Below are 15,975 nucleotides of genomic sequence, written 5' to 3'. Positions count from 1 at the left end.
AACTTTATTTCATTCATAATGACATAATATACATATAACGTAGCATTAAGAGATATAACGAAGTCGGATTCTGAAACAAGTTTGCAACTTATCATGGTATGATATAATGTATAGTATTATTAATATATGAAATTTGTATTGATTTACGGACGTTGCTTTTCGTGTCAAATGAAGATTAATATCATGTCATCCATATTGTCTTTTACAACCTCCTGACGCTGATAAGCTCATGTCATCCATATTGTCTTTTACAACCTCCTGACGCTGATAAGCTCATGTCATCCATATTGTCTTTTACAACCTCCTGACGCTGATAAGCTCATGTCATCCATATTGTCTTTTACAACCTCCTGACGCTGATAAGCTCATGTCATCCATATTGTCTTTTACAACCTCCTGACGCTGATAAGCTCATGTCATCCATATTGTCTTTTACAACCTCCTGACGCTGATAAGCTCACGTCATCCATATTGTCTTTTACAACCTCCTGACGCTGATAAGCTCATGTCATCTGCATCTTAAATCAAACACAGATTCGATTAAGCGGAGGTAAAAATTACAAAAAAAAAGATTGACACGGAAGCCTCCCTAAAAAGTACACGGAGAACAAAGCCAGTGGTCCTGAAGAGTAAGCGTCTTCTGATTCATCATGAGATCCACTGTGTAAGATCAGTCCCAAAATAGTAATGTTACTTTCTCAAAAGAAAACAAGGTATTCAACAACGGGACCAACAGGCAAACTAACGAGCATCAAACACTTAACACCTACGATGTAATATGACAGGTTTAGTCGATCAATGAGAAGAATGCTGATGTTATTATTGTCAAGCGTCTGTCATGGCCTCCCATATGTCTATACAAAAATGTATCGATCTTGGTGATATTAAGACTTCGTCTAGCAACACAAGATAACTGTTTCGTGATGGGAAATTTCCCAAATGTCCGATTATAAATTGAAATGTCGGTCTTGGCAACATTCTATTACCCAACTAATGCTGATACTGAAGACATAACACAATTTTTAATGGAAACAAATAACATATGACATAGAAATTCCAGAAATTTTTTAATGTTTTCTAGTCAACACTGAAGCCGTAAACATTATGCCTTGTTCAGATAATTTGGTTGTTGAACGCAACTGTCTTCATAGTCAGGTAACTATATAATGGCGTCGTGTGGATGACTGAAAATATTAAAACTTTTGAAAACAGAATAATGATAACTGGAATTGTTGTTATTGAACCATTGAAAAGCATGTGTGTGGTATCGACCATTACGTCAGAGGATAATGTGTCGTAAGGTGTAGTCTTTCCGGACATAGTCCTTTAGGCGTAGTGGTTAATAGTGGGTTAAAAACTGTACAAATTATTTATGCATGCTCCAAGGCATTACTATGCTGGAGAAAAAAAAAAGCCATTCGTTTAATCGAGAACAAAACACGAACCAAGTCAGCCACATGCCATTTGTCATTCACAAATGTCAGCAACAGACCTGATAGAATTTCAGCGCGCGCGGTGTAAATTCCAGCCCTCGGCCTGTTGCGTGTCACGTGATATGTTCATTTCAAAGAGGAAGTGACAATAGCCAATGTGGCTTCTCTTATACTGGTCGTTGTCAGGGATGAAATGGCCATGTCATACTCAAATCACAATGTTTTGATGAGATGAGTTGAAGTCTGAACATCCCCTGAGTCTTATTATTCTTTAGCAAGCTTGTTGCAGCCTCGTGAATGAAATCTGATGGCTTTCCGTATAAGAACTACGAGTCCCATTTCAAGTTATTGGGAAGCTAATTTCCTCTACATAATATGACGTCGAAAATTAATGTTTTACCTAAACACGAAGAGAAATTTCATGTCTAGGTCTGTGAAAATATGACTTGTCACAAGGAAATGGAACTCGGATCGATACATCTAATTACTGTCCTGACATGAAAAAGCTATGGGATTCGGTTCTTCCTAATTAGGTGTTGAACATACGTTTATCGTGATGGAGGTTTCAACTGCCATATTTACCCTATTGACTTAGATAGGACAGGAGTCGATGAGGCAAATATGCAGTTGTTCTGTTTTAATTTTGTGTCATTATGTAATTAATGATTCAGTCAGGAATTTGTCCCCTCGGCCTTAATATAGAAGGACCAAAGCATTGCTGACCAGTCCTGAAAGAACAGCAGTATGTTGCAGCTTTCTTCTTCATCTTGCTCTAATGTTTCTAATTGAAATTTTTGTATTAAAACTCGTAAATCACTGTTGTGTCTTTTAAACAAACTTCCAGTAAGACAAACACCGTAAATTTTATTTTCAGTTTGCTCTCACATTTTTGAGAATTAATTCGACAGGCTAATATTTTTTTCAATTCTCTTTGTGAATTTCCTACTTTCATTATTCTAGCATCACTGAATCCTAGAAAGACGAACAATTATATCTTGCAGATTTCCAAAAGTACTAAACTATTAATGCCAGACAAGCACCCCTGATGCTCACACTGGTACCGTTAATGGGGTCCAAGAAGGAATCAATTTCTTTAAATCGTCATTAGAAAGCTTTAATTTTCTTTATTTCAGATTCTCCGTTTTATTTATTTATTTATTTTTTTTTTGTTAAATTAAAATCTCTGAAATTGTTGGTAAAAAGTGAGGGGACTCGTATATCAAAGTGTTATTTTGTCCTAGAATGTAGTTAAGGTATGTTGGATGTATATCCAAGATCCATGTTTGATAATATCGCTGACATGAATTGCTACGAACTATCCTAATGGGTGCTGAATTGACTGCAGAAAAAAAGGAACTATTATTATAATTGATGATGATGATGATGATGATGATGATGATGATGATGATGATGATGATGATGATGATGATGATGATGATGATGTGACGATGTTAGTGATGATGATGAAAAAGAGAATAGATTTGTAAACATGTCGCTGTGACGAGGAAGCGGTTGTAACATACTATATGTCTGGGTTTGATTGAATGGATGTTTCTCATTATGTTTATGTAAAACTCGTTTAAAACAAAAAAGAAAATCCTCGAATATTTTATCAAATAGTTCTAGTAACATACGTTTACAATCATGCTGTTAGGATCCAGACTGATTGAATATAACCTGGAAATGAGACAGTTCAAGGAGAAGTTTTGGCATTTATTCCTTTGACTAGCTTGGGGCTCATGCAAATTGGTTTATTATATACAACACCAAAATAAAATAACATGTTTTGTGTTAAACAGATACCTCTCTTTACAATGTGGATTCCGTAGTCCCATCTATTCGCGTGTTTGTTGACTGTTCACTAGGACAAGGATGAAATAAACATTTACTGGTCGACATCGATATAAGCCAAGTTTCGGCGTTTGTGATGTATAGCTCCGTGCTTATATTCAGATAAGTTTACATCTTCCAGTACGGCTCTAAGGACACGGATTGACCTCATGTCACAGCACACAAAATTTAGATTTCATTAGGTATCTCACAATAGACGTAATAGATGTTGGGCATCGCGTTATGCGAGATATTTATTGGTGAGGTGACCTAATGTCAATGTGAAAACTAGTTGCTGATTCTGAGAAAGAAGGGGTCGAATTAGTCCGAATTATTCATACAGTCTATCGATGTTTATCGATCCGATCTCCAGATTTATGTAATAAAGTCGATAGAACTCCAGAATAAAACGGATTATTAAGACACGTGCTGAAGAAATTGTACATTCTCAGGATAAACAATGATGTCGTTTTGTAAAAATATGTGTATATTTGTGATTGATATTGAAAATAAAGAAAACACAAAGATTGTATTTTCTCACTTCTTTGTCATATAATATTGAACTGACATGAGATCCATGTAAGTTATGCTCTGATGAATTAGAGAATACCGAAGTGTTGGCACCGTAATTCAATTAAATCGAGGTCAGAATATGAACACAAAAGAAAGATTTTTATAGAGACTTATGAAGTAGCACAAAGTGAAAAAGAAGTGTTCCATCGACGATTGCCGCCAGGTAAATCTAGGTCAGTCCAAAATGTCATGTTTTCAAAAACCGAGTAAATATCACAGCAAATCTACAGACATTCCTAAAAGTATCGGACAGGGCTATATTCCTATCGCATAAGATAACGGACCATTTCCAATGAGAAGGAGAAGTTATGATAGCGACCATAACACTAAATCATCACGTTAGCCAATGAGTTGCGCCATTCAGAATTCAATCGTGATGTCTTCATATGGACTATGAAATTACATCATGAATTCCAAATGGCACCACAAAATGACCGCCTCCATTTATTATTGTCCTCACCAAAGTTCGCAGAATTAAAACTTATGATACTCAATTCTTCTAATCTCGTATGGGATGAAAAAAAAATCATTTAAGGGTGGGGGGGGGGGGGGGATATTCCCTAATCTCTTTATTGAGTTTTTATTAGCGTTGAGCCATCTCAATCTCCTTCGTTAGTATCATATAGGAAGATTGAAACACAAATTCTCTATACTCAGTATAGCCTGTCACCAGTTTTTTTCCGGGCAGCTTTCCAACTGTATACTTCCCAGTAACACCAGATGGCGGTAAAATGTACACTAAGAGAAGGCGTTATTTGATTTGACAGAAAACACCTGGTACATTTCTCGACCGAATTTTCGTACAGAATTGTTAAGCAAACGTGAAATGAGATAAGAAAAGCACGTGCGTACATATGTTGCTAATACTAAACACAATTAAAGCTATCTTGACGCACGCATCGGTATCCATGGCAATCCTATCTAAGAACCAACTTAACAGATTTCGTACAAATGTTGTTCGATCCGTCTTCGTTTTTAGCATAGAACATTGATTACGGCGAAGCAGGGGAAATCGGCGTTAGATGAGCGGTGGTTGCTGAGTGTGTTTGGCGACACGGGACTGAAGTGCTGTCACAAGTGTATGAAAAGGTGTTGATTCCCATGGGAGTAGAAATATATATTATGTATATACAAATTTGTGTAATATTGACACGATTTCAAAATTATTGTACCTGAACAATGATAACTGAAGAATAATTTCAAATTTTCAGAAAGCGTTTGCTATGCCTCTTAGATAACTATTGTGAATCTGAATAAGATCTCAAAATATAACAAAGCTATATTGACAATACCGTTTTTGAACAATTTCAGAAAGGTGTAAGATATTGCTTAAGTCCACAAAAACAGCGATATAAGAAACAGGTATAAATGATGTGTATTGTCGCTTTCCTACACTGTAACCTCATTTAAAGTTATAGACTTAAGTCCACAGCGATGTAAGAAACAGGTAAAGATGATTGTTGCTTTCCTACACTGTAACCTCATTTACAGTTGGATATGCCTTGTCAATATGAGAATGAAAAATGAGCACAGGTCACTCTGGTCAGGCATTGATAAAAATATGAACAGATATGGTCAGATTGCAAACTCCACAGTGAACACAATAGACTTGAACCACAAACAACAAATTAAGAAACAAAGGATGACCAGGTGATGTTCATTATTAAAACTGTGTTTATAAATATCAATTAAGTATCTACATATACATTCGAAATATATATATATATACAGATATCACTTACATAATGTATGTGGAATGATCATATTGACCAATGAAACAAGTGTCATATATCATTTATTATACGTACAAACATATTAAAGTATACAAATTTCCATGAATGATGAAAACCAGAGATGTATCTGCAATATACGTACCTGTAAAATCAAATATCATACGGTTCCTGCGTCAGACAAAAACATTGAAACGGGTTGACAGAGAAAAACAAGGTAAAGATGATTGTCGCTTTCCTACACTGTAACCTCATTTAAAGTTATAGACAAGAAACAGAAAGAACTTTCCTAAGATAACTCATTTACATACGAAAATGACACAAGGTTGATGATGAAATGTCGAAATTAATGTAATATTTTCCAGATTAAGTAGGCAAATAATGAAGCGGCACATAATCTCTGGACCTGGGGTCGTAACAGGTTTCCGGAATTGCAATAGTTTTTGTCGTTACAACACGACCTGAGGGAACAGCCAGTGACCATATAGAGGCGGTCATCAGTGATACACTCGGCGAAGTCTTTCTCCGTCACGGGTATACATTCTCCAGAGGAGCACGTGCGAATGATGGAGTCGAAAACCGTCTTTGTTAGATTATAGTACATCTTGTATCGGACTTTCTACAAAACAGAAATATTGTCAATATCGTGTAAGTCTGTGATAAGATCGATATATTTATGAAATAACTCCTGATGTTTTCATTTAATTTTTATCCGATGTATTTGATATTTGCCTCGTAACAGTTTTGTCACTTGTTATCTTTTCAACTGAATGAAAAAAATACAAATCGACAGAAGTTGTACGAAAGACACACAAGTGTGCAAATTTATCATATTCAGTAAAACCAAATAATGAATTTTACTTTTTGACTTAAAATCCACCACCAGTGAACATCTGCATTTTCGAATATCTTACAAAAGACACATCAATAAAATACCAACATGGCAGAATAATCATAATCCCAACTCGAATTCCATAAACCTAGCACAAAATATAAACAAGAGAAAGATTTACAGATTTACACTGAGATTCATGGAAAAGTACAAATTGAATATGACCAGGTGTACTGGGAGGGTAGGCGTCTTCTGCTTCATCGCCATCACCTTGGTCAATCCAAGTAAGTAATGTCACGTTCTCGCATAAGAACAAGCTATACAACAACGATCAGACAAATTAACGAGCATCAAACGTCGTCCTGCTGCCTATCACACAAAGAAATAGAATATTTCTTAAGGAGGTCACAATGGCGACCATCAAACTTACAATGAGTTTCATCAATTAGCATCTTTTGAACCCCTGTGTTACGTTAGTCGGTTATGCAGTGGTATTGCTATCCATTCGGTATTCTCAGAGCAACGAAATGAAGTACGTTTATTTTTTTCACAATTATGTGAAGTGACGAGACGAGATAAATTATCAATTAGTGCACTATGCCCGGTCATAAGAAAATCGAAATAGTATGGTCAATGGATAGCAAACCTTTTTTTTTTTTGTTTCAATAAAAGACCGAAGTGATAAAGCACTGTAATAAGTCATATTCGAATATAAAACTTTAAAATGTTTTCTTTCACTACTAACCATACAAGACGCGTCTTCTCCACATGTCGTTTTCCTAGCTTTGTAGTTAAGTTCCGGGTTCCCTTCACAGTCGTTAGATATACACTTCCAACACTCCAGACTTTGTACAGTGACTGAAGAGAGAAAGATTTAAATTACAGCCGATAAATCGTGAAATTATAATACAAGAGAAATATTCAATAAGTAGATAAAATAAATATATACATTAATCATTTATACAAGACTCGTTAGTATATGAAGTTATAGAATATCTTTGAAATAGTTCATAGATACGCAATGATTTGTGTATATAACTTTTATACAAGTTATTAGGAACAGTTTCGTATCCAGTTGTCTCGCATAAAAAGCAAAGGGGTCAAGTTATCAATGCAGCTGTCCGAAATCATAATTAGAACAGAAAATAAGTCGGCAAGAAAAATAAACAAAAGTACGTACAAATTGAAAGAAAATCAGGTTAAAAAATCGCCTCTACAATTCGCACATTTTCATTAATTTACAAAACACTTCTTTCATGTTATAAGGCATCAAATATTCTGACATATTAAAATAGGATCATAACTATAAAAAATACAGAATGACAGAGAGTAGAAGAGGACATTGACAGATGGAGGACCGGTGATAACATACAAGTATTCACAACCGTCTTTGTTACAGTAAATCTAAAAATGATAGTCGTGTTTACATACCCTGTAGGGTTTCATAAAGAAACCCTTAAAAAGTATCAAATCGAACACATCTTTATTACCTTCCTAGGAACTAAGCATTATTGGGATTTATTTTCAAGGTAAATTTAATTTAACAATCTTACATAAGTCTGTTCCATTGACGGGTATAACTCGCACCGAATGTAAGAGGGTTATCTCAATCCTAAGTGTAAGAGTTTGACAGGTCAGGATATATGTCGTTATCAATATGCGTCATGGTAACACAACAAAAATATGACGCTAACATTAGTAGTGTCATAGTGTTTGCAAGTATCCCCTATCACAACCCTAGTTGTCCCTTCCCCTGTCACATCCCTAGTTGTCCCTTCCCCTATCACATCCCTAGTTGTCCCTTCCCCTATCACATCCCTAGTTGTCCTCTATCATAACTCTTATTGTTCCTTCCCCTATCACATCCCTAGTTGTCCCCTTCCCCTATCACATCCCTAGTTGTCCCCTTCCCCTATCACATCCCTAGTTGTCCCTTCCCCTATCACATCCCTAGTTGTCCCCTTCCCCTATCACATCCCTAGTTGTCCCTTCCCCAGTCACATCCCTAGTTGTCCCTTCCCCTATCACATCCCTAGTTGTCCCCTTCCCCTATCACATCCCTAGTTGTCTTTTCCCCTATCACATCCCTAGTTGTCCCCTTCCCCTATCACATCCCTAGTTGTCCCTTCCCCTATCACATCCCTAGTTGTCCCCTTCCCCTATCACATCCCTAGTTGTCCCTTCCCCTATCACATCCCTATTTGTCCCTTCCCCTATCACATCCCTAGTTGTCCCCTTCCCCTATCACATCCCTAGTTGTCCCCTTCCCCTTTAACATCCCTAGTTATCCCCTTTCCCTATCACATCCCTAAAAACCATGGCATCACTTTGTGAAGTTTATCAGAAACTGCATCCATGCACTGTGAACAATGATAAAAAATGAAATAATTGAAAATCGTGCATTTTCTTCGAACAAATGAAAAATAAAAATGAAGAATGCCGAAGTTAAATCTGACAATCCAATCAAATTACAAAGTAGCTAACTACCTAACGACAAATTCGGAATCGTCAAAAAAAATGTTTTTGAAGCAAATATCCCAATAACTTCACACAGAACCTTCCTTATATTCAGTATACAGTTACGGTTAAGTAATAATTTTGCACAAATCTCATGCCTTTTCAAATAACTCTGTTGGCTTTTCTATTTGAAAAAAGAACCATTTAAATTACGATCGTGTGACAGTTTTCCCGAATTCTTTTCTCCATTATCGTTTGTTAATATACTGCTTCATTGTCAAAATGATGAGTTTGATAATTTCGAAGCAATCACTGGATGATTATGAATTTCGTAAGGGTTTTACGGTACTTCTGCTTGAATACCAAATACTAACAGTTTTCTAAAATTCGAGAGCATTTTGAGAAAACATAGCCACCACGAAAATTTATGATTTCACAATTAGTTTTCTGCCTCTCAGATAAGCCAGCGAAATGAATCGATAGATAGAGGATCATTAAGTGATATTAGGACATGTTTCACAACAATTTCACAAGAAATGCTTCCATATTTCAGAGTTTTCCAAGAAAAAACACATAGACGATGATCTGTCATTGTCAGTAGCAATTTGTTCTAAATACATCTACACTTCGCATGTGATACTGACAGACAAACAGAACTAATTGGTTTCTTCAGGCACAAACGCTGTGAGAATGGACGTTTCTGTTCAAAAAGCGAAAATAGCAAGGAACCACTGCTGGGATTAAGAGAATCTGATAGCTCGAATTGCCGTGGATAGGTCTGTAGACGATAAAAAAATTCAAATAACGCAATGATATGAAATTAATGGGCTTACTCAAATTACACTGTAGTATAAACATGCAGAGAAATAAGAAGTAATAATGGCAAATTGAAACTTGAAATTTTCCTAAAATAAAAAAGGAAATTGATAGAAACACATTTCTATGGAAAAGGAACTTTTTTTCCAGTCGGATAAAAACGTGACATGTATTAAAAATACGTCGTGGAAATATTTACATATTAAATTGTTGCATTTTAATTCATTTTTTGGCTCTATTGTATCTAACTCTTAAATCATTAAAAGGTGCATTTCACATGTATGTCTTTTGTACAATTTTAAGATAGCAGGCGGTAAACAGTGCTTGTGGAATCTAAGTTCCCGAGATTTGCCGTAATATGCATTTTACGTTTTAATTCATTCGAATAGTGGCACGGTTCAGAATATACACGTGCCCTTGAAACTATTCTTAAACATTTAGATATTTAAAAATAACGAAAGTTATTAGATTATAGGACTGATGCACCTCCGCGTCTAGATTTTGCCTTTTCTTTCGTCACTTGGATTTTCCCCAGGAGCCTCCTAGGCTTCACAATTTAGGCCCTTAGCATCACTGACGAGTCCTAAAAGGACAAAACAACTGCATGATGTAGCACTACTGACGAGTCCTAAAAGGACGAAACAGCTGCATGATGTAGCATCACTGACAAGTCCTAAAAGGAAGAAACAGTTGCATGATGTAGCATTACGGACGAGTCCTAAAAGGACGAAACAGCTGCATGATGTAGCATCACTGACGAGTCCTAAAAGGACGAAACAGCTGTATGATGCAGTTCAATGCATTGTTTGACACTAATGTATCTAATCTAAATTATTAAAAAATGTTATCTACTTGTGTTCCTTTTGTACAATATTCAAACAATATGAATTATAATTGGTCTACCACGTGTATTTGGAATCAACTAAATATTTATGCTTGTGCTTGTACAATGATGGAATTCGAAACCAATATTACACAAGAATCCACTTAAATTTGATATCAATCAGGATGTGTTTATAACAAAAGACCTGTGATAGAAATATTTTAAAATTGCAAAGTTATTCCCTAATATTGCATTTATTTTCTTAAAAGTTATTTAAGAGAATTAGAGTTATCCTATGAATTAAGCAAATGTTGTATTGTTAAAGTATTAACAAAATAAAACAAAGAAAAATAAAAAAAATCTCAGTGATTGTGGGGACTGAGATATCCGAGTCCTGTACTCATAGTTTAACATCAATCGCCCAATTTTGAGAGGACACTATAATAATTGATAACATAATTGATAACGGGACGCAAAGTTTCAATATTTTTTAAATGGTGTTCTTTACTTGCATAAAAAAAATCTTACAAAAAAACTGTGATTGAGCCGATTGTAATGACATATCTGTTAAATTGATTTAGATATTAGAATTATATTTAACTCCTGAAATATTTGAGAAACCTGTTGAGTGTTAGTTTCTGTGGTGTAAGGTACAATTTTACACCAGAAGAAATAGCGATTGTGTGTATACTGCAGTAGCAACAAGTCACTCCCGTTAGAGGGGAAAGCGCTATTGAATAATGTTTGTCATTAACGACAATGGTTTTCATATCTAGTCATCTCAACGTTGTACAATCTATTGAAACGACATTTGATATTAACAATTTTGATTCAAATTCGATGAAGCAATGGCAAAATATGAACAAAAGAAAGATTTACACTGAGTCTCCTGGAAAAGTAAAAATAGAATATGACCAGATATGCCAGAAGGGCTTCACCGCCGACACTGTAAATCTTCTCAAATAAGAACAAGGTTGAGTAAAAATGAAATCACCAGAAATATTTAGCCGCGAAATCAGGTGTCATCGAAATATAATTTAGTAATTTTTGGAACCCATGAAAACTGTGTTTTACAAAAAAAAAATATTTAACAGTACGTTTGGGGGTTTTCGTATCAAATACAGATAGAAACCATTATAGTTTTCTGAATTTTTTCGTGGTTGAAGATTCGATGACAGTAAAGGATACCAGACAAATAAATGATTTTATTGTATTTCTCGTGTTGTTTATTGTTCTCATGATATTGAAGATTTGTTTGAAGACAGATGATAGTCTTGCGTGTTCTTAGTGTCATGGAAAAAAAGAAGCCTATATCAGCTTTCCAATGATCGAAGCTGAGGATGACACAGTGTCTTATTTACGACGCAAGTTACAACTCATTGGCTATCTCATAAAAGGTTTTCTATGACATCAATAATCCAAACATGTTTTTTTATCTCTCTGTAAATATATAACGAAAGGTTAGCATGTTTCCTTGGCGAATACCTGTAAACGATAGAAAACAAAAACGGTGTTACAAAAATCATTCAAGTGTTAAAGTCTGTATTAACGGAAGAGCTCACGAGTAACCTGTATCTTTGCTTGTGTTTCGTAGAAAAAAAGATCAAAATGACACTTGTGCCCTAGATCCTCAGTGACTACAGCAATTTGTTTCTAGTGTTAACACATTTGTTAAGTCATTTATATGAAACTGGGACAACCATGGATGACCGTAGATCTTGACTGCTTCCAATACTTATTCTGTAAGGAGACAGATCAATCTGTCTTCATCTAGCACGATAGGGACAGGGCATGTGTGTATCTATTCTGAAAATGTAATGACAGTTTCCGTAAATATACCGCCAACGTAACATTGATAATAAAGGGAGATTTAAAAAATTTGTAACGACAGAACAGTTCGGAAGGAAGATAACAAATAATTTCTTAGTGGTGTTGACACATGTACTAGTTTTTGAAGATGAACACTCGACAAAACTTTTTTAAATAAAAAAAAAATGTATAGAGATATGTCACTGGTTTAACCTCTTTTGCAAATGTCCTAACTGGACTCGATGGTTACGTATTTGTTGTTTTCTTGACATGAAATATCAACTAGTCTGCGATTGTTTTCTTAGAGGTGATATTTTTGCTGTACATTAGCGTTATGATGCATTATGATGTCTTGTGAGACTACAAGATATTTGGTATCTTGCTTTTTACAGAGACGATCACACAATTACTCATATCAACATTATTCAGAACTCATAGCCATATGCCGGCTGTCTAAACCATCCAGCTTAATACATACATTTAACAAAACAAAAGGCAATGTCGTATTGTAAAAAAATACATATTTTGGCGGGATTTAATCTCACCGCATTTTCATTTTCAACAAAATTTACGAAGCGACGAAATGGCATATTCACAATAACTACTATAGGTGCAATCTATTTTATCTGTTTTCGCGCAATACATTCTGCGCGATAAGCGCTAAAATTGATATTACTGCTGATATGTACAGGCTTGCAGTAACAATCAATGTCATGTTTGTAGTTTGTGACATTGTTAGTTAATTGGTCTGTCTTTAGGAAGACAATATAACCTATTAATTTCACAAGTTATTTATGGAGATTCAGCTTTTGAAATCAGTTGACGGTGTATCCTTGGATATCTTTCAAATCTCAACATCTCTCGTATCTTGTATCAAATTCAGTCCACAAACACATTACAATATGTGGTTCACGATCCATTGATCGAATTCCTGTGATTTAGTTTCGATATTGAGTTCGTTTTAATAGTTAACATTCTGGGCATGGAAACTGATTTTTTTTCTCATTTGGTTTTGTTAGTAGATTCCACCTCGTAGCTTTATGGAGAATACAAGGTCAGTGTCTGAAAGTATAAGCTATATTTTGGAGAGGGTGAAGTAAGACAAAAGTGGCGAGCCACTACTGAGTCACTATTTTTTCTTTCTGTCTCGAAATGCATCATTGTTGTTCAATGTGCTGAATTTCGCCTGGTGACTTAGGCCAAAATAATTTCTCCTCACAGAAATATACTTCCAATCTTCAACGAGTATGAAATTAGTTTTATGAATATTCGTAAATGACATCATATAAAATCGCTTATTTCAACAGTTATTTTATTGTTCAGTATATTTTCAAAGATATTTCAGAAAGTAATTCTGGCGAATTGACGCACATGTTAAAATAACAGTGGTTTTCCGTCACTGCCGAATACAGCAAAAACTATATGTGGCAGGTGTATTCCGACAATGGCGGTACCAGGATAAACATCATTATCAGACTATTGTTATTGACAATGATGGTTCAGTTTCAGAGAGTAATGTCATCAGTTCCCAGTAGAAATAACTCCTTGTCTCGTCCTGTTGCTATGGATATACGCAGTAAAAGCACAAGGCTCTCGTAAAAGAAATCGCGGTGACAAGAGATATTCCTTGTTGGATAGTTTGAAACCCCTTCTACTGCCCACTCCCTCACACACACACACATGCCTCCTCCAACTTTTTCCAAAATATGTCTTCCTCATCCCCGACCCTTCTATTTCTTTTTTAATCCTTTGGAGGAGACGTAACTGTAAAGTATAAACTAAACGACAGCAATAATTAATTAATCAAGATATTTTGATTAATGAAATCAACACTCAGTAGGATTTGAATTGCATACAACCAGATGTTGATTATGCCATCAAAATATCTTAAAAACGCGTTGTCATGGTGTGCAGACCTGATGTTTCCAACGCTGTTCTATAAGTAACAGCACTTTATAAACAGTTACTTGTTAATAGAATGGATCAATAGGAATCTTTAAGAATTCAAGCTGTTGTTGTATAGCTGATGTTTAACGACAGACTAAACTATTATCTCCCATGTGAAACCTGCTTTTGAATTCATATTACTGTTGTTGAAATTTAACCCTAAAGCGACAGCAGTATCATATATATATCAATAAATTGATGACGTATGTAACAATAAATTGATGACGCATGCAACAACAAATTGATGAAACATTAAACTGATGATGTATGTGACAATATATTGATGACGTATGTTACAATAAACTGATGATGTATGTTACAATAAACTGATGACGTATGTGACAATAAACTAAGGAACTGATGACGTACGTATCAATAAACTGTGGTGACTTTGGAACAACTTACTGATGATGTATATGACGGAAACAATTAATGACGTAATTAATAGCCACGCAATGGATGATAATACGTCATGCCTTACCTGTGGTCATTAATAAAGTCCAAAGGATCACATGTCCTGTGTATGATGTCATGCTCCGACACGGTTGTTACGTCATCATCAGCCACAACATCAAATTAAACTATAGTTAATGTTTCTAGAAAACCCTGGGTGTAGCTGCTAACATATCCCTGTCAGACACTATAATTCACACATACCAAAATATGTTTGATCCAGCTAACCTTGGAAATCCAATTTTGTCCTAAAGAAATTCTGTTTGAATTCTATTTCCAACACAACGGCATCACTTCAACTATACCTCGATTGATAATTGTCTCGCCTTATCGCACGTGACCGTATTCTTCCGTAAATACCCTGATACAAACACTAGTCACATTTGACGTAATTCGGTTAAAATATATCCAATGTTCGTCTGATTAGATTAAAACATTTTCTTTCTCCAATTAACAATGTGTGAAAGACAAGAAACACATGTTTCCCTCAACAGTTTTTTTCTACGCCCACCGGTTTCTAGTAAAGAATCATTTACACATGATAATATTTCGCTCAAGAAAACCTGGCTCTGTGTTGGAAATATATTTAAAATATAGACAAGAAATGTTTCCATTAACTAATAGGTGATCCATATCACACCAGGCCAATAACATAGACTTGAGAGACATTGTGAACAGATAGGTATATATAAATCGATACCATTGAGACAGAGAATGAAGATCAAAATGTCATCCTACGTCTTGTCAGCTTGAAATATTCCGATACATTCCATTAGAATCCCAAAATGATAATTATAAACCTCACCGAAATGAAAATAATTGATGTTAATGATCCACGAATGTTCAAACTCTGTCGCATTGAACACAGATTAACGGACTGAGATTAGGTATTTCCTGGTGAAACAGTCCATGTAATTTCACGTCCATTAAGAGCTGTGGTGTAGTGTGTTATAGCGCCGGGTGTATTGTACTCAACCGTCCATATTACCGATTCTTTATCTCCTCGGTCACAAGACACACACGAATCTCAGAGAGCCGTGTTCTGGCAGTCCCGGTTAGGACAATACCGTGATTTACATATAGTCTTATTGTCGGCCACTGTTTATTACTAGTCTAGTATATTTCTTCATTGTAGTTGATTAAGGTGAATAGATCGACTTCAGTGTGGCTGTCGGTTCAAAGACAATGCTGGTCAAACTATCAACGCCAATCAGTATTGTTCAATTACAGGCGATGTTATCACACTGATCGAGCGTATAACTTGTTAGCTTA

General features: G+C 35.4%; 1 protein-coding gene across 1 annotated transcript; it reads right to left on the bottom strand.

The window, feature by feature from the left end:
- Positions 1–5,889: 5,889 nt before the first annotated feature.
- On the bottom strand, positions 5,890–15,703 carry LOC132565565 (uncharacterized). Its single transcript, XM_060230213.1, has 3 exons — positions 14,732–15,703; positions 7,144–7,256; positions 5,890–6,185 (listed from the first exon to the last, which is right to left on the bottom strand). The coding sequence occupies exons 1-3, from the start codon at positions 14,781–14,783 to the stop codon at positions 5,913–5,915; spliced, it is 438 nt and encodes a 145-aa protein (XP_060086196.1). The 5' UTR covers positions 14,784–15,703; the 3' UTR covers positions 5,890–5,912.
- Positions 15,704–15,975: the final 272 nt, after the last annotated feature.

This window comes from Ylistrum balloti, unplaced genomic scaffold (genome assembly GCF_031769215.1).
Source record: "Ylistrum balloti isolate Yb309-2 unplaced genomic scaffold, AGI_CSIRO_Ybal_v1 Utg369724, whole genome shotgun sequence".
NCBI classification, from domain to species: domain Eukaryota; kingdom Metazoa; phylum Mollusca; class Bivalvia; order Pectinida; family Pectinidae; genus Ylistrum; species Ylistrum balloti.
The sequence above is the reverse complement of the archived record's forward strand: the minus strand, read 5'-3'. Positions and strand labels throughout refer to the sequence as shown.

Coding starts and splice junctions, on each gene's coding strand:
- LOC132565565 (XM_060230213.1), bottom strand. CDS start 14,783: ATGACATCATACACAGGACATGTGATCCTTTGGACTTTATTAATGACC. Junction 7,257..14,731: donor GACTTTATTAATGACCACAG/GTAAGGCATGAC, acceptor TTCTCTCTTCAG/TCACTGTACAAAGTCTGGAG. Junction 6,186..7,143: donor GAGAAGACGCGTCTTGTATG/GTTAGTAGTGAA, acceptor TCTGTTTTGTAG/AAAGTCCGATACAAGATGTA.